Genomic DNA, 18,901 nt, shown 5'->3' on the forward strand with positions numbered 1-18,901 from the left:
TCTGAGGTTATTTAACTTACTTAAAGTCAGATTTTACAACAGTGTACATCGTGAAAAGTGTTTTATTATCAAAGAGCACATTTTGATTACTTGAACTTTATATACAATACAAAAATGCAAAAGAAGAGCTTTTCTTTTTAATGTCACCATTCATGCTTCCACAGTTCCCTCTTTGACTATAGCCATAGCCAGATTCCTGGCCAGAGCAAGTCTCAGGAGCTCCACTTTGGTCTGCTCTATGTCTTCATCCTGAAATGACAAATACACTCTTATAAGAAGTGTAGAGGATTGTATGTCTTGAACAAGAAGAAGAAGAAATGTGCAACAGCAGAGTTTGAGCCTATGGGCCCTATTTTATCGATCTAAGCACATGGCGTGAAGCGCATGGCGCAGGTGCGTTTAGGGTGTGTACAAATCCACTTTTGCTAGTTTGACGGCGGAAAAAAAGGGTCCGTGCACCGGGTGCATGGTTCAGAAGGGTTGTCCTTAGTGTCTTAATTAATTCATAGGTGTGTTTTGGGCGTAACATGCAATAAACCAATCAGTGTCAACTTCCATTCCCTTTAAAAGCCAGGCGCGTTTTTACCTTGGCGCATTGCTATTGTGATAGCGGATTTGCACCGTAATATTTTTATTTTTACTCTTTTGCATGTTTGTGTGCTGCTGTACGTCCCTCTGTGTGTAACACGCATAGTGTGTGCGCACTGTGCATAAACCTAGGCGCATTTTACTAATGCCCTGTTAAAATAACAATGAAATGCTGCGTTATTGACTTTAGACCAGGTTTTTGTTGGTCAATGGCACAATCACTTCCCGCTGCCTCAAGATAGCAATACGCCAAGAATGCACCTGAACACACCTCCCTGTAAGACCAGCACGCCCATGGGCGCAAAGATGGGCGCAGGTGCATTTGCTATTTAAACGACGTGGGCGCTGGACGGTCGGAAAATAGCAAAGACACTTAAGTCTGGCTGTGTGCCGCGCTGCGCCGGGTGCAAGATAGGGCCCTGTGTATTACAAGCCAAGCGATGCATCAGGGTTTAATTGTTCTCTACAAGTGGAAAAGACTTGCCTGCTTTCACATACCTTCATTCAGACAGTAGCACCAAATTTACAACACTATCCCAAATTAAACGGGGGAACAGAATATTGCACCTATTGCAACTAAAAGCGAGTCTCTTATGCAAACGATGAACAGCATCCGAACAACACCACCACCAGGAGGAGATGCGTACCTGCATGGCCCTGTCTGTGCCGGGAGCTGTGGTGTTCAGTGAGGAAGTGAGCTCCTCTAAACAGAACATCAGCTCATGGGTTTGGTCAGCTGAGAAGATCACCTAAAAATTTGACAAACAAAGCCACCTTTTAGTTAAAACAGTCCACAGAACAACTTCTTTGTGAGCATTGAAGTTCCTTTTTCTGCTCATTCTTTCTGCGTCCCCATATCAAACATAAGTATACTTTCATGAAATGAATTTCGACACAAGAATGCAAAAGAAAAGCACGATCCAATCTAAGATGTAGTCTTGAGACTAGTAATTGGAAATGCATGATCATGATCAGACACGCTTGTTATCCAGTCACAGACATGCACTAAAGTAAAGAGACAATTCGCAGACAGCAATATGCTCAAAAAAACTGATAAATGGGTGTATCTGCTGTAAATCAGCTGTTTTATATATTTTTATTTTACCTTTATTTTTTACAGGCAAGTCATTAAGAACAGGTTCTTATTTATTCCAACTATTTTAACTTGATGTGGGCCTTTTGTCTCTCCAACACACTTCAATAAATGGCCGTCAAAAATATTGAGATAGATTTAGTATTGAGCTGCAACGATTAGTCTACTGAGCTACAAAAAAACAAAAATATTTTGATATAATCAATAAATCTGTTATGTTGTTTTCACTCTTCTTACATACGAATATTTGCTGGTTTTCTTAATCTTCTACGACAGTAAACAGATGTCAGACAAAACAAGACGTCCCCCTGATGCTCTCGGACATTGTAATGGACATTTCTTTCTGACGTTTTAGACCATATGATGAATCGATGAGGGAATAGGAAGATTAAAGTGACATATCAAGTAATACAATTGATCAGTGTCAAGATTGAAGACTGGAGAGGAGGCTTTTAAAGTGCAAAACTTGTGTATTTATTAACAATAAAAAAAAACAGACTCAAACTAAGTAGCGTTCATGTTTACATGCGGGCGCCATCTTGGAAAACAGTCATGAGCAGTCGAATCACGAACGCTGTGTTTGAGCTACGTTACTGCTTACTGGTTGCACGGCGTTCGTCGTTCGACTGTTTTCCAAGACGGCGCCCGCATGTAAACATGAACGCTACTGTCTTTAGAATCTATCTTTTTAATAAACTGTCTGTACACTTACAAAGTTCTCAATGCTTTGGTTTACATGTAGGGACCCTCATTATGTTACCGTTGAAGTGTGGTGCTATTCTGAGCCTCGTTAGTGGTATAAAATAGCAATTTACCGTCTGCCCTGAAAGCTAGCGTTAGCAGCTGACCACTGGTTTGCGGTAGCTTGTTAAAAGCTAGAGACGCATTCGATTTGCATGAAAACAGATCCCACAGAACGTTCGACTCGGTACACATATGTTATTAACCCCTAGGTTCATTTTGCGCCAAAATTGTCCTTTAACTCAGCCTCCCCTAATTGGACCCTACCACCTGCACAGGTGATTATAGGGTGAGCTAACCTGAGCAAGCAACATTAACACTTAGTTTCTAAAAACATCATTACAATTAGATAGATCAGTTACTGCTGACATTACTATTAATACATATATGTGCACTCACAACAATAGGCACCCCAAATATTATAAAAATGTAATTTACTGCAGAACTATCTTACCTATTGTTCTACACCTTAGGAGTGCCCAGTCCCTCAGGACCTAATCCAGTAAACCTGCATACACTCTCCTTGATTAAACTGGTGAGCAGCTGATCTACACCCCCCCAACATCACAGGAAGAACCATAGCAAAATACTATGAACCTATAAACCAAAAAGGTCAAATGATAAAGTAGCAAGTAGGGCTGGGCAATATATCTATATTATATCGATATTGTGATATGAGACTGGATATCGTCTTAGATTTTGTCCCTGGTTTTAATGGCTGGATTACAGTAAAGTGATGTACTTGTTTTTTAACTTACCAGACTGTTCTAGCTGTTCTATTATTTGCCTTTACCCACTTAGTTATTATATACACATTAATAATATTTATTTATAAAAAACCTCATTGTGTAAATATTTTTTTGTAAGCACCAATTGTCCACCCTACAATATCGCCACAATATCGATAGAGGTATTTGGTCAACAATATCGTGATATTAGATTTTTTCCATATCGCCCAGCTCTAGTAGCAAGTAAACTACAACGTTACACTGAAATTAAGGATTGAGCCGACACAAAACATTGTTAATTTTGGGAACATAGGCTAGTGAAAAGTGAGAAAGGCAGCCTTTTCACAATCAATTTGTCTGAAGAAAATACTAATAAATCTTAAACGGATCAGGCAATGTAACTTAAAGATTCAGTTTTATTGTACCTGGAGGAAACACTAATATCAATTTGCTCTTTTAATGTAGCATGGTTATGTATGTTTACTGAAGCACAAATTGTGTCCAAATCCACAGTATAGTGCACAGTGTGCACTGTGACTGACCTCTTTCTGCTCCAGCAGCGGCAGAGCGTCAGTCAGCAGAGTCATCCAGAAGCTTCGGGGAGCGATCTTGGCCGTAATGAGGGAGAGGAGCAGCTTGGCCGCCTCACTGAAGCGCTTCTCTTCATACAGCTTGTGGAACTCACGGTACTTCACTAGGAATGAAAAGAGAGCAAAGTTTTCAGACTACAACACTGGCTCATGCCAATACTTTGAACACTACCAAGCGAATACTCACATAGATGTTATCACACAGTGTAAAAGTGCAGTTTGATAACTTCGTATGGAGTTACCTTTCATGTGCATGAATTGTTTACTCTTATTTACAACTAACCGGTTTTTATTAAAATTTTTTTTTTTTTTTTTTGTCTTTGCTCCTCCTTTAAAGAAAAGCCATTCTTTAAATGTGCTGCACTTCTATCTTAAGAAGGTTTTTATTAATGGTTCATCTTTTTTCACTAATATTCTTCCAGTATATCACGCTGTTGCATTAGGCAGTATTTATATCTCGGTGCACACGTGTCTCTGTGTCTGAGTCTCATGTGACTGCCTTAAAGAGACTATAAGGAAAACTGTCCAGAAGAAAATCTGCCTTGACTGAATGTCCCCTCATTTGATGTGTGAATTTTTCAATTGAGTCACAAGATTAGCAGTGCTACAAATGTTGCAGTGCGAGTGCGAGTGTGTGTGTGTGTTCTTGTTTAACTATATTCGTGGGGTCCAAAAACCAGGGATACAGTATACATGTGGGGTGCGGACAGCTTTGTGGGGCCAAAATGCTGGACCCCACAACTTCAAAGGGCTGTTTGAGGGTTAATACTTTGTTGTAGGATTAGGGTTAGAATTAGGTTATGGTTAGAGTTAGGGTAAGGGTTAAGGTAAGGCATTTAGTTGTGTTGGTTAAGGTAAGGGTAAGGGGCTAGGGAATGCATTATGTCAATGACAGGTCCCCACAAAGATAGTGAAACGCACTGTGTGTGTGTGTGTGTGTGTGTGTGTGTGTGTGTGTGTGTGTGTGTATATATATATATATATATATATATATATATATGTATGTGTGTGTGTATGTGTGTGTGTGTGTGTGTTCCTTGTTCTTACCAAGGAAAGTGAGTCTGTCGCTGAGCAGCATTGCTGGACCCAAGTTGTCTATCAGGTCCAAATCAGAGAAGGTCCCTCTGGCACAGTAATCCTGTAGAAACCTGTCACAAACACAAGCTGCAATTTATCTGAGACCTAAAATCACAGACCACTTGTAATTATTCAAGCTACTTTTGTTCTGTTGTGTAAAAGGCCTCACCAGAATACAATACAGTATATCAAATGGCCAGATCTGACAAACATAAAGTGATGAGCTTTTTGTTGTCTTCAGGTGTGTTCAACTAAGAATGTAACATCTCACAAGAGGATACAAGAGTTTGCCCTTGTTTTAATATTACAGAATCAAGTTCAAGACCTTTATTTGTTCCAGAGGGGCAACTGGTTCTGCCGCACTAGCAAAAAATAAATAAAAAAATACATAACTACAAATAATAAGAAAGTGGCTGACAGTGGCAGTGTCGGACACATCTTTAAGAATAGGTGTGCTGTCAAGGGAACTAACCTCTCTGAAATGAGGGTGGCAAAGGCAGCATCTTTGGCCCTGATGCTCCAGGAGAGAGCGGAGCCCAGTCTGTTGTTCCTCAGGGCCCGCATAGCCATTATCTTACAGATACTCCGCACTGGATGAGGAAAATAAATTAAAAGGTTAAGTCCCTACCGCATTGGAAAAACACATGACTATATTAATGTCTGTGTTTGTCTAATAGTCGAGACACACCAAGCCGATAATCAGCCGTCGGACAGTCTGGCGAGGTCAGTGACTCGAGTCTGTTCGGTGTGTCCCGTGCCGTCGTGTCAGACTCAAATGACCCACCTGATTGGTGGAGTGCTAACCCGGAAACGAGGAGCGGGATGAGCGTGACTAGAGTCTCTCAAAATCTGACGAAAATCTTTTAAACTGACCTTTGTTGATCTGAAATGAAGACAGAATCAGCAACTGCATGGCCTATTTCTCGCTTAAAATGTTTTCAGAAACACGTTTCGGTGAACTATTTTAGTAAAATATGAGATTGCATTCTGAACAAGCCGCCATGACAGTCTGGCTTTGAATTTCCGGTGAAACCAGACCCACGTGACGCGTTCGTCCAATCAGCTGCCGGTTTTCATTTTTGGGCAACAATACAGATTAGCGCCACCTGCTGTTATGGAGACTTATTAGCTGTAGCTGTTATTACGTCTCGTCGCTTTGGTGTGTTCCGAGGCACTTTTTTGACCACCTCGGGGAAACTGATCAGTCCAACTGCCTTTTCTGCCGAGGGTCGGCCATCTGGTTGGTGTGTCACGACCTTAAGACAGGTGGATACAGGAAAAAGAATGTGCTACCTTGCTCTGACATTTGCCTCTGCTCGCAGATCCTGAGCACCTTGAGGGCTTTGCGCTCCGTGTCTAAAGGTACACGCTCAATCTGCAGCTCCAGATAGACATGGCCAAACTCTGGGCAGTTGTCAAAGTAGTCCACGGCCAACTGCCACAGACTAAACACACACAAACGAAAACATCCTATAAGATGAGGCATTTGTAGAGGCAAATTAAAATATCGTGATGTTGCTGTCTCGTGTTTAAACTGAGCTGACACCTTCTAGAGCACTGACTTAATAAACTAAATTACAGAGTAAATTACAGAGTAATAGAGTAATCATAAAAACATAAATAATAAAAATGTAATAATTTGCCGATCCAAAGCCACGTGTTTCAATACTTTGTGTAAATCTAAACCTTCAATTGAACACAGCAATTAAATACACTTATTAACAGGATCCCCAAACAATGCGGATAATTAGCATACTTAGATAATCATACCTGTGATGAGTGAAGAGACCAGAAGCATATTCTAACAGCAGAAACTCTCTCAAGTTGGAGCCAAAGCTACACACACACACACACACACACACACACACACACACACACACACACACACACACAGACACAGTAAATATTAGATGAATAAAGTGTGTAATCTTGTTATCTCCAGATTATAAATGTAAACGAGTCCTTACTGTAGATTGTGAGACTGAAGGAGTTTGCAATGATCCAACAGATCTGTCAAATGGGCCACAAACCACCAGTTGTTGAGAGCAATGCTGAAGAGACACACGGTGGAGAAATTAGGAAAGAGTTTATAGACTGGAGGCATAAACACGCGGGTGGCTTGTATGTACTGTATATATGTATTTATAGATTAATGTTATTCTGCATGTTACCTGCAGTCCTTGATGACCTGATGGATGTCAAACTCAAAGGCAGCCAGTAAGATGCTGTCCAGGGGCTCTGGGACGCTCCTTAAGTCCAGAAACATCGTCATGCAAGACTGCAACACACACACACACAACACACAGAGTAAATAACAGGAACGTAGTAGCAGTGTACATGAATGCAGAGTGGTGCAGCAGCAGTTAGTGTAGTGTACCTGTGCATAGTAGTGTAACTCAGTGGGTTTAACTGTGGGGTGGCAGAAGAGCAGTCTAGTGACCAGGAAGTGGTACCAGGTGCTCAGTAGCTCCTTGTGCTCCAGCAAAGTGTCTTCATCCCCAACTAGGATCTAAAATTACATGAAAAAGGGTGGGAAAAGGTGTTGGATTAATGTGACTAATGTAATGATTTAAAGTCTTAAACTAGACTTCTCAATGAATCTACAGTATATTTTTAATTTTACATATTCTGTACATTCTGTACAGTGGATGGACAGCAGCTAGGACTTCTGAGGCCACTGACCTTACAGATGATCTCCAGATGTTGGTTGCTGGCAAACGAGTTGTCCTGCAGGCAGCGGTCCACCTCCTCATGCCAGTGTCTCCACTTCACATCAAACTCTGTCAGCGTCTGGGTGCCACCAGGCTGAGGATTATCATAGAAAGTTCAAAAGGTGAAAGCCTCCATTGGTTGGTTCATGAGCGGATGTACTGTATATTCAATTTGAATTGCGCATTATGAACATAAATAGTATGTTTGTATGATATCTGAGGAGCGAGGGAGGAGTGCCAGTCAGGAACTTTTGTGTCAGGAAGGTTGAACAACTTCTGTGTAAACAACTTCTGGCTGTCAACAATATAAAATATCATGCAAATGTCATATTACCAAGGCAGACTAAAGCTACACAATGAGATAAACCACTGAAAGATGATTTTACATTGTAGAAGGGCATCTTGCTGAGAAGAGTGTCCATCAGCTTGTACATGTTCCTGGCAGCAGGCTGTAGGGTGGCCTGCTTCACCAGCATCTGTCTGGCTTCTTCAAACCTGCCCTGCAGCACATAACTCACCACCTGCACAGTCCAGACACAACACATACGAGAATAAAACATATAGCTTAAATAGTTTCAAAGACATAACGTGTGTGTATGTTGCACCTACCACATCCCAGTAGTCGTGGTGCTCAGCAGGACTCTCGCTTTGCAGCACTTCTCTGGCCTTCTCATCCACATCACCCTTGTGTAACCTTACCCAGTCTAGGAGGTGGAGCAACAGGGGTCCCGCTGATAAAACACACACACACACACACACACACACACACACACACACTTACTTACTTACTTTTGTTTGGGTGCTTTCATAGCCTCAATGTCTTTAATAATAATAATTATAAAATGTATTCAAAGATACAAAAGAGAGATTAACTATAAGCACAAAGTCAAACTCTAACCAGGAGCAGCATCGATGAACAGCACTTCACACAGATTCCAGATCAGTTCTATAGCCAACAGAATGGACACCTGTAACACCAAAACAGAGGCTGAGGTTGGGACCGGGTCAAGTGACACGTGTCAATTATTGCATAGCTCTAGGCAATAATTCAGTTCAGGAACTAATACACAGATGGCATCTGTATGTGCATTAGTCTAGGATGTAATGTCTCTGCATGTTGTGGCACTGATAGACATACAGTAGAAGTACATACCTGATTTCCGTATTGCGTGGCCACTTCTGCAACTTTTGTAGAAACTGCAAAAAAGAGAGAAATGCAAACTTTATTATCTCAAAGTAATCACATTGAAACTAAAATATTAAAATTTCAAAATTCTGACCTGCAACTTGCTGAAGCTCCTCCATACAGGCTCTTATCACAGATCTATAGTTTTTACTAATGCTGACAAATCTAAGGAGCAAGACAAAGACAAATCATGATACGCAATCATTTCTGCAGATGCTTCATCTGCCTTTTGTCACTGAAAAAGGAATACAGTAACACATGCACAGAAAGAGCCATCAGATGGCCTTACTGGGTTTTTTTGTTCTTGCTGGGGAGGTCCTCTCTAATTGTCTGCAGGCCAACAAAGATGTGATGTGACTCATTGAAGAGTTTGCGTAAAATGGGGGAATATATGTCCTCATCCTTTCTGACCTCATGGATGAAGGAGCAGCCTGATCCTTTAGCACCTGAAGATACAGGTGAGAAGGTGAGAACAGAGTGACATTAGGTAAGAGAGAGATGGCAGGAGTGTGAAAACAGAGAGGGGCTTGTGTTGATGTCTACACATACCTGATGCCATGTAAAGGGTCTCATACGCAAGGATATCACCTGGACCCCATGCAAATCCCAAATGCTTCCCATCACTGGCTGCAGGAATATTCTGCATTTAAAGAAGAGAGACAGGGTCATTAAACTGAAATCATCCACTAAAACAGGTGATGGAAAGATTGAAATTAAATATAGACTCAAAATGTTTTTTTGAAAAAAAAGCTCTTTTTCCAATGAATCATTGCAACTTCATTGAGAATTTAATAAAGACTTGTCGAACATTATTTATCACTTTCAAGATTTTTTTGCAGTCAAGCTTCATTTTTAATTTCTAACGGTATTTGTTTAGAATTGTAACGTTACCTATTAAGTTCTTACTACTTTGGCACTTTTAAAATGTTTTAAGACGTATGTGTTTCTATTATTAAACTTGTACTTTTGTGTGTGTGTGTGTGTGTGTGTGTGTGTGTGTGTCTAACACACGTTATGAGACTTTCTGTGTTCACATCATAATTCAATTTAGCTAACGTTAGATTAGACAGTTAGCTTGTTAGCAATGCTATTCCGAGGGAGTAAAAAGCGAAAACGAAACTACAGCAGTTACTTACGGTGATTGCCGGCTCAACATCTAACTCCTCCATCAGGGAACAATATTATCAATGCAATAACGTATAAATGACTAACTATTCAGTTATTAACACTCCACGGCCATGAACTACAGGTGCAGTGCTGCTTACGCGCCTCAGTCGATTCGAAAGCCCTGGCGCAGGTGTGATGACGTCACGGAAGGGCTGGCCTTCCTCCTGCCTGTACTTATATCTGTTGTTTGGCTCATGATGTGGTTTTTTATTTACAGATAGATAACAAAAAATTACACAATTAATACATATATTAATAACATATACTCAATACCTGTTAAGCTCTGAGGAACTGGGTTCACATACAATAGGGAACCAATGATTTCTCAAAATATATGTTCTCACACATATTTTCACTAGATTATGTAAAGAATCAGTGTTTTTGATTTGATGTATGCAAATACAGTTTATATGTAAATATTCAAATAATAATGTGTTAGTGCATCTTCATCATCAGACAGAAAAACAAGATGGCCGCAGGGATTCATAAAGTTACAAAAACAAATAGAAGAAAAAAATGGGGGGGAAATGCAAACACAACATTCCCAGTATGTGCAATGTCCTGTATGATGTTGAACCATTGCAACACTGATGAGAGGTCAGCAGGGTGATGGGGTGCGTTTTGTGGGATAACTGAACCTACAAACCTTAAAACAAAAGGAAAAACACCGCTGTGCGCGTGCATGTGATGCTGAGTGCCCCCTGTAGCCTGTAACGCGCAATGAGACTCTCCCGCCCATGACACTCATCCTCGTGATTGCCTGTAGCCATTCACAGCCCGGTGCTGTGGACGCGCAATGGCGCGTGGCCGCGCACGTTCGGTTCGAATCATTTAAACGGGCACGCGCACGTGCGCGCACCCGTATTCTTTGTGTGGCAGTATAGAGAAGCGCCAAAAGAGTGACCATGGCTGATGAAAAACCAAAGGTGAGTGTCTCCACATTGTGTCAAAATACCAGTTTATTTCACTGGATCTGTGGCAAAAGGGCTCTTAGAAAAAAACATTTCCACTTGTTCTATTTTACCTTGATAAAGTTGAGAGCTAAAAATCAACTACTAGCTATACCCTATGGCTATACCTACTTTGAAAAGACCGGAAGGTTTGTGAACGCGCCTCCACTGGCGCGCAGATCGCTTTCTGTTTGATTACACACCACCTGGTGTCTCAATTCATCAACCAGTATGTGAGAGAGAGAGAGAGAGAGAGAGAGAGAGAGAGAGAGAGAGAGAGAGAGAGAGAGAGCATTTGTGGGAGAAAGTTTGTACACAGTGGTTTACCACTAATGTGGTATGCCACTGAAATTGCAGTGGGCAACTTCTTATCTCTTATATATCGGGATGTCAGTGGTAAAATGTAACTTCCATTTTATGCAAACTTTTACTAAACTACATCTCCGAGGGAAATATTGTATTGTTTAAGTCACTGCATTTGTTTGATAACACTAACTACTTTGCAGATTTAGATTTTTAATACAAAATATAAATTAATACATGATACTTTATGGATTTAGCTACCCAGCAGTATAATGAGCTCCACCTTTACCAACTGTAACATTAAAGATGGACACATTAATGCATCCATAATAGTCCAGTGAAATAATGTAAACATATTTAGATGCTATAGGCTACTTTTGTACTTTAGTATGTTTACACTGTAGTATTAATACTACTCAAATAAAAGATCTGAATACCTCTTTTTCACCAATGCTGCCTGTCTGGCCAAAATACAGCCAGTGTAGCCAGGTATGCTACTAAAGGGATGTCTAAAGGGATGTCTGCCTTGGTAGAAAGTCTATAGCAAATTCAAATCTCTATTGTCTCACAGTACATATTCATAGTGCCCTAATTACCTTAATGGCATGTTGGAGGTAGAGTTCACCCACTCTAAAGTAAGCACCTGTTATCTGTAGCTCTTTATATAACAAGTTTATTATGGATGCTTCATCTTTTATTATTAATCAATTACTCATCTTTAAAAGGTCAAAATTAATGACTGTTGCCCATCATGAGTTAGGCTACAAGAGTCCAAACTGATGGTCCTAAAGGCGCTGACACACCAACCTGATTATCGGCCATCGGACAGTCTGGCGAGGTCATTGACTTGAGTCTGTTCGGTGTGTTCCGTACCGTCGTCAGTCGGAGGAGCCGTCAGCCTTCATTTGGGCCGATTTGACTTGTTGAATCGGAAAGCGGGCAGTCGGACTCAATGACCAATCTGATTGGTGGAGTGCTAACCCGGAAATGATGAGTGGGATGAGCGTGACTAATGCCTCTCAAAATTTGACAAAAATCTTTTAAACTGACCTTTGTCGATCCGAAATGAAGACCGATCCAGCAACTGCATGGCCTATTTCTTGCTTAAAGTGTTTTCAGAAACATGTTTCGGTGAACTATTTTCAAACGAGCCGCCATTATGGTCTGGCTTTGAAATTCGGGAGAAGCCAGACCCACTTGATCAGCTGCCGGTTTTAATTTTTTGGGGGACAACACAGATGAGCACCGCCTGCTGTTATGGAGACGTATTACGTCTCACGCACGCGCAGAACGTACGCTCAAGTCGGCGTCACTTCGGTGTGTTCCAAGGCACTTTTTTGACCAACTGGGGAGGCAGCCAGTTCGACTGCCTTTTCTGCCGAAGGTCGGCCGTCGGGTTGGTGTGTCAGAGCCTTATATCGCAGCTCCTGAAAAAACGGAGAGAAATATGCAACTCTTTACATCTGTAGAGCTGTAATCAGGAAAATGATTGTTTGTAGTTGATCAAATCTGCATGTTTTTTCTAAATCCAGGCTTGCCTAACCTTTGTTGTTGTTGTTTGTCCAACTGATTAATCAGCTCTGGTTTCCTGCATGGCTGTGTTAACTGTTTTTTTTTTTTCTCCTCTCTGACTTCATCCCTCAGGAAGCAGTCAAGACAGAAAGCAATGAACACATAAACCTGAAGGTAGCAGGTCAGGACGGATCTATAGTGCAGTTCAAGATCAAAAGACACACGCCGCTCATCAAACTCATGAAGGCCTACTGCGATAGACAGGTGGGCATGGCACATTAAAGCATCACTGATTGATTGTGAACATTCAGGATGATGTTATAGGTTTATTTCCTAAACCAATGGTAACAAATAACACAATTGCTGCATATGCTGCCATTTGACTAGCATTTTCTATAATGTGAAGAGTATACTGCCACTTGGTAATTTTAGATTAATCTATAATTAAGTTATTTTACAGGAATGTACTGGACTTGACTTTAATTGATATGAGCACAGGAGAAGCAGTCAGCAGGTTCCATGTGAAAGCATTTATTCTCTTTTCTCGTCAGAGTAAGATGTAGTTGAGTGAAAGAAAGTTTGAAAGAAAGTGTACATACAAATTAAAGTCTCACATTCTCTTGAATACAGAAATCTATAAACTCTGAATCACATTAGTACATCAATACATCCCTACTTTAATAGATCATAATAGTGTCAGAAATAAATAGAGCTAAGACTTCACAATTACTTGGAATATAAAATAAAATGGAATAAACTACTCAGTCAACGCACTCAGGAACAAAGGGAACTTCCTTAATCAAAGTGCAAACAGTGAATCAAATTTAGGACAATCAATGCACCTGGGTCAGGTGCCCAATTAGTACACCTGTGCCTCCAAGTGTGTGTGTGTGTGTGTGTGTGTGTGTGTGTGTGTGTGTGTGTGTTGGATCTGTTGGATCATTGCAAACTCCTTCAGTCTCACAATCTACAGTAAGGACTCGTTTACATTTATAATCTGGAGATAACAAGATTACACACTTTATTCATCTAATATTTACTGTGTGTGTGTGTGTGTGTGTGTGTGTGTGTGTGTGTGTGTGCGCGCCCCTGTACTCACCAGACGTGAAATAACCAAAGAAGTACAGCTTTGATATTCACCCTTACCTATATTTTCTACCAAAAAGAATGATAAAGCTGTCATTGTCCTGCCCTAACAGGTGCAACAAAGCTAACAGGAGACTCAGGAAGATGGGAAGAGGTCTAATCAGCCAGATTAACTCAGAAAACCTCTGTGGGTGTTCAGGGCCTTCCCCCCCCAATATGTTGGGAAAATGACACCTACAGTCCCTCTTGTAAATCCTTGACAAAACTCCTGCGGTCTCTTAATTGGCCTTTTTCACTGTATGCAGCGAACAACATGTTGACTTGTCAAAAAAAGCACAGGTTTAACTAATAACATTAACGATGGCTGCCTTCCATTTAAGTGTCCCAGTCAGCAATGTCAGTGAGCCAGTATGCACTGGGAACCTTGGAATTCCATCCATCCATCCATCCATCCATCCATCCATCCATCCATCCATCCATCCATCCATCCATCCATCTATCTTCGTCCGCTTATCCGGTATCAGGTCGAGGGGGTAGCAGCTCCAGCAGGGGACCTTGGAACTGGCACACCTAAATGTATTACAGCTATTATTAAAGTTATTAATTACACTTGAGTTGCTGTGACATGTCAAAATGTCTGCCTTGTAGTCTCTTTCCAACTGTAGACAGTGTGGAGCAAGGCTTAGGCATTTACATCATATGGAAATTATTTTTGGAATTATGTGGTGGTTTAAAGCAACATCTTTGAAGTAATCTTGTTTGAAGACAAAAAAGGCTACGATAAGAGCAATTATTTTCAGCCTTTTCACACTTCAGTCATGCTTGAAGTGACTTGTAATTTGTGCTTTAGTTTTACAGCGTTCTAAATAGTGCAATGTTAACCCTAAGCAAACAAATATTGATGTCTTAGCAATTTATAAGTCCAACTTACCTAATGAATTACCTGGTTTTAACTGTTTTTTATTTGACATGAAGACTTTAGTTGAATAAAATATTGATTTAGTATCTAGATTATTTTCTTGGCTTTTAGAATATCGATTTCCATTAAATGCTCTGCTTGCACTGTATGAGACAGCAAGTAACTATCAATTACACAACCGATTCCATTTAAAAAATTAATTTAAAAATTAAATTAGGGTGTGTGGCTTATGTAATTCATTTTGTGACATTTAAAAATCAAACAACTTTTTCGTCCAAAGTATGACTGTAATTTAATGTTCTGGTATGTGTTTTACACTTTTGTATTTCTGACTGTAAAGCACTTTGTAACTTTGCTTGGAAATGTGCTACACAAATAAATGTTATGTTATGTATATATTGTTAGTAGAACACGTATAGTGTTTACTAATGGTAGTTCTAACACCTAACCCATCAATTGTTGAGACCCACTCAGCTATATTAAAAAAAACAAAAACAAAGGGAAAACTTTTTTTTTTTGGTTTTATGCATTTACCTCATTTAGTCCATCATTGTGAGAGAGTAAATTTGCGGGGGTCCTCAAGTTTATGGAAGAAAACATTTAGAGAAAGTGCTTACTACCATCATTGGAAAATGTTGCATTCATGTATCATGTAGAAGTCACAGCAACTGAAACCATATGAGAATCTTTACTGAAGTCTTCCCCTTACGCTGCTGTTCTCTTGATCATATGATTTCTTTGTGTGAACTGCCCTCTTTCCCTCTGTTAGGCTCGGAAATGTTCAAGGAGTTGGTGAAAGTCAGCTGATTAATGCCGTTTTATGGTTCTGCGTAGAATCGAAGGCCCTGCAGACCCCTCTGCGTCTACGCCGGACCCTACGCTGTAGCCTGACGTGCACCTCTCAAAAGATTTAACTACATGTCGCGGCCACGCACGTCGCTCGGCCCGTGGCTTGGTAGCGTTGCATTTCCCCCGACTCATTTCCTGGTTCTCCTTCTCCATAAACGACATGAAGTCAAGGAGAGGGTTAACTTTTCCTGCTATAGATTTCCCACCGTGGTCAGAAAGCACAGGGGAGACCTTTTGTTTCTCTCACTATGACTCTAGAGTCACAACTTTCTTTGAAGACAATTGCCGTCACACTCTCACTTTCTCCCTCGCTCTATCACCCACTCCCCACACACACACACACACACACACACACATATGCCGGCTCGAGGCACACACCAACGCACAAGTACACAAAGAGTTTTGCGATTGACCCTCCGGAAACCACACACCCCCTAGCTTTCTGGTGGTGAAATGCACCGCGATGCAAAGAAACACGTTCAACCCCGACGCAGAACTATGAAAGGGTCACGACGCTGTAGGAGCGACGCCGTAGCTACGGCGTGGAGTTTACGCACAACCATAAAACGGCCTTTAGCATTGTCTGTTTTCCAATTTATGGAAATGAATGTGGATAATGAGTCTTTGATTTACATCAAACGTTTTATGTTTGTCTTTCCAGGGACTGGCAATGCGGCAAATCAGGTTCAGATTTGATGGACAGCCAGTAAATGAGACGGACACACCATCACAGGTAAGTTTGAAGCCTTCAGACAATGAGTTTAGCTACCCAAAACAGACTAAATAGTGTGCTTAAAAATACACACACCATGTTGCCTGGAGTTTATAGCGGGCTCAAATGTACTTCATGCGCTTCACGTGTCCTCACTTGTGCTAATGGACTTGTGCCATCCTTATCAATTAAGGTATGCATAATCCTTTTTGATGCCCTTTCATGGGGAAGCTCCTAATGTAGCTCTTGATTTTTGGTATTCTCTTTTTTCTTTCTACAATGTGAAATACATGATGGAAGCAAAGTAATAACAATGCTTACACAACTCAAAATCTGTCCAGTGTCTAACCAAGTCTTGATACATGTAATTGTAGAACATACTGGCACTAACCAATAAAATAAAACAGACATTCCTACCACACACAGTGAGCAGTGTGTGGTAGGAATGTATGTAGGCTGAAACCAGACACACACCTGCGTTATCATAATTAAGGACACGCTAGTCTCACATTGTCAGACCTTTCTCCACAGCGCTGCGGAGGAGGGTCTGGCTAGTCCACACAGCATTCCAGGATGGGAGAAAAACATGCTCTAGTTAATTGGCATTTCTTAAACCAATCACAATCGTCTAGGGCGGTGCTAAGCCACAGACAGAATGATGGTGCCTCTGCAAAATAGCCTCGGGAAGAACTTGTTTTGGGGGAACGTGTACGTTCAAAAGTTGTTAGTCGTGCAACAGATAACTCAGATTGGATGGATAGTCTAGCTAGCTGTCTGGATTTACCCTACAGAGATCTGAGGAGCAGTTAACCATAGTAAACCGGAGTTTGGTCTGCCAACACAAAGAAAGCGGAAGCTGACAGCGGCCCAAAATGAAGGACATCCGGCCGAATTTCCGGCAGCACCTGAACAATACGGGAAGTGGAACGTCGTCGATATAGACTGAGCACACACTGACGTGGGGAGCATGTGTCAGAACACAACAAACTATGTTTTACATGCCGTGTTGTCGAACTTGTGTTGAATATGACACTTTAAACAGATGCCAATATACTTGCTGCAATGAATGGCTGGAGTAGACACAACTTACAATGTATTGCAATGCCGTGCAAGCCTGACTGAGCACACTGCGGTCATCAAAGCCAAAAACAATGTCAGTTTCATTTTGGCTGCAATATGTGTTATTTGGCTTATGCAAACAACACATTTGAATTTGAATAAAGCTCACTCTCTCTCTCTTTACAATACATCTCTCACTTTACACTTTGCCAATTTGTCTTGTAAATAAATACACAAATAATAAATACACAAGATACAGACCAACTGTATGAAATCTAGCAAAGAGATTGCACAGAATTTCTGGCTTATCAAAGTCATGTGCCACATGCCTATATAACTTTTTTTCTCTTCACAGTTGGAAATGGAAGATGAAGATACAATTGATGTGTTTCAACAACAGACAGGAGGCCTCATATAATCAACATGCTTCACCATTTTCCTCCTTAACACAACCAACCATCCGGGCCTGTGATTCACAGTGGCTGCTTCTTTGCAACTTTTCCTATTGTCTCAACGCATTTCCATGCAGAAGAAGTTTCTCTGCTTCACACAACTGCTGTATAGTATTTGAATTATTGCCCTTGTTACTTTTCTGTTTTTGTACATAAACCACACCCAGGTTTTGTTTGTTCATGCTGTATTGTGGTAAATGTTAAGGACTTCTTCTGCAAGGTTGCAGACATATAGGACTATTGATAGAGTCAGAATTTATAAACCTGACTTTACTGGTCAAATGTCGTTGGGTTAGTGTCCAGAAAATCTGTTCTTAAACTGTACTATTTTGGGACTGGCAATCACTTAGGGAACAGTATACACAGTTTTGGATTAGGGCTTTGGTTTCTGTTATCTTCAGAAAAAATATTTGATTTTATAAATTTTTATATAGTAGTGAATGTATAGAGAAATGTTTGATTAATCATTTGACTAGGCCATGCTTCACATTTTGGGAAGCCTGAAGAGATCTCTCAGTTAAATAAACATCTGTTTAACTTCCATTACTTTTGTCTGGCTTTTTAGTGTGATTGTTTGACCCTCTATCCCCTCAGAAATACAACCAACTCAAAATACATTTGTAGAACTTTGACAAGACCACAAGTCCAGATAGTAATTTTGTTGCCTAATTTTTAAGAATGAAGGTTAGGCCAGTGATTCTCAAAGTGGGGTCTGTGAAAAGGATTCAGATTCATTCATTTAAATTCATGAACATTTGTATTCATTTATTTTTTTTTACAAAAAAGCTTCATAGTTCAACAAATAATTTGAATATAATAATTCATAGATTACGTTCTAATCTAACAAATGTATAACTCAAACAAACAAATATGTTTAATGCATGTCTACTAAATTTCTCCTGTGTTGATTTTTCACATAACTAAGTCTATAGCAGTGTAAAAAATAGGCTATGTCAAGGTACATACATGAGGGGTCCCCATTATATTCTCTGGTTTAAAAAAAATAATTAAAATTAACCTCTGGGTTAGACCCAAGATCTTTACCAACTGCAGGTCAAAGTTCACCCACTTTTTTTTCTTGACCCTTACATCGCAGTTTAAAACATTTAGCAGATTGTCGTCATGATCAATGCTTAATAGAGATAGCAGAAAAAAAGCCCAGGGATGTGGACTACACT

General features: G+C 40.4%; 2 protein-coding genes across 2 annotated transcripts; one reads left to right on the plus strand and one right to left on the minus strand.

The window, feature by feature from the left end:
* Positions 1-44: 44 nt before the first annotated feature.
* Positions 45-10,013, minus strand: nup85 (nucleoporin 85). The gene is made up of 19 exons (XM_078270353.1): positions 9,851-10,013; positions 9,264-9,354; positions 9,004-9,160; positions 8,809-8,879; positions 8,682-8,725; positions 8,427-8,496; positions 8,138-8,259; positions 7,915-8,049; positions 7,500-7,622; positions 7,195-7,326; positions 6,989-7,095; positions 6,785-6,868; positions 6,588-6,653; positions 6,111-6,262; positions 5,290-5,407; positions 4,788-4,888; positions 3,693-3,844; positions 1,236-1,337; positions 45-249 (listed from the first exon to the last, which is right to left on the minus strand). The coding sequence occupies exons 1-19, from the start codon at positions 9,881-9,883 to the stop codon at positions 151-153; spliced, it is 1,959 nt and encodes a 652-aa protein (XP_078126479.1). The 5' UTR covers positions 9,884-10,013; the 3' UTR covers positions 45-150.
* Positions 10,014-10,716: 703 nt separating this feature from the next.
* LOC144530693 (small ubiquitin-related modifier 2-like) lies at positions 10,717-18,260 on the plus strand. Its single transcript, XM_078270363.1, has 4 exons — positions 10,717-10,807; positions 12,779-12,910; positions 16,162-16,233; positions 17,627-18,260. The coding sequence occupies exons 1-4, from the start codon at positions 10,787-10,789 to the stop codon at positions 17,687-17,689; spliced, it is 288 nt and encodes a 95-aa protein (XP_078126489.1). The 5' UTR covers positions 10,717-10,786; the 3' UTR covers positions 17,690-18,260.
* The last annotated feature ends 641 nt before the right edge of the window (positions 18,261-18,901 follow it).

Source organism: Sander vitreus, chromosome 15, assembly GCF_031162955.1.
Source record: "Sander vitreus isolate 19-12246 chromosome 15, sanVit1, whole genome shotgun sequence".
NCBI classification, from domain to species: Eukaryota; Metazoa; Chordata; class Actinopteri; order Perciformes; family Percidae; genus Sander; species Sander vitreus.

Bases quoted from the DNA above. Each gene is read 5' to 3' on its own strand.
- nup85 (XM_078270353.1), bottom strand. From the start codon at position 9,883: ATGGAGGAGTTAGATGTTGAGCCGGCAATCACC. The intron at 6,263-6,587 runs GTATGATTATCT...GTGTGTGTTTAG, and splicing joins GGTCTCTTCACTCATCACAG to TCTGTGGCAGTTGGCCGTGG. The intron at 1,338-3,692 runs GTCAGTCACAGT...TCAAATTTTTAG, and splicing joins CGCTGCTGGAGCAGAAAGAG to GTGATCTTCTCAGCTGACCA.
- LOC144530693 (XM_078270363.1), top strand. From the start codon at position 10,787: ATGGCTGATGAAAAACCAAAG. The intron at 12,911-16,161 runs GTGGGCATGGCA...TTGTCTTTCCAG, and splicing joins AGGCCTACTGCGATAGACAG to GGACTGGCAATGCGGCAAAT. The intron at 16,234-17,626 runs GTAAGTTTGAAG...TTCTCTTCACAG, and splicing joins AGACGGACACACCATCACAG to TTGGAAATGGAAGATGAAGA.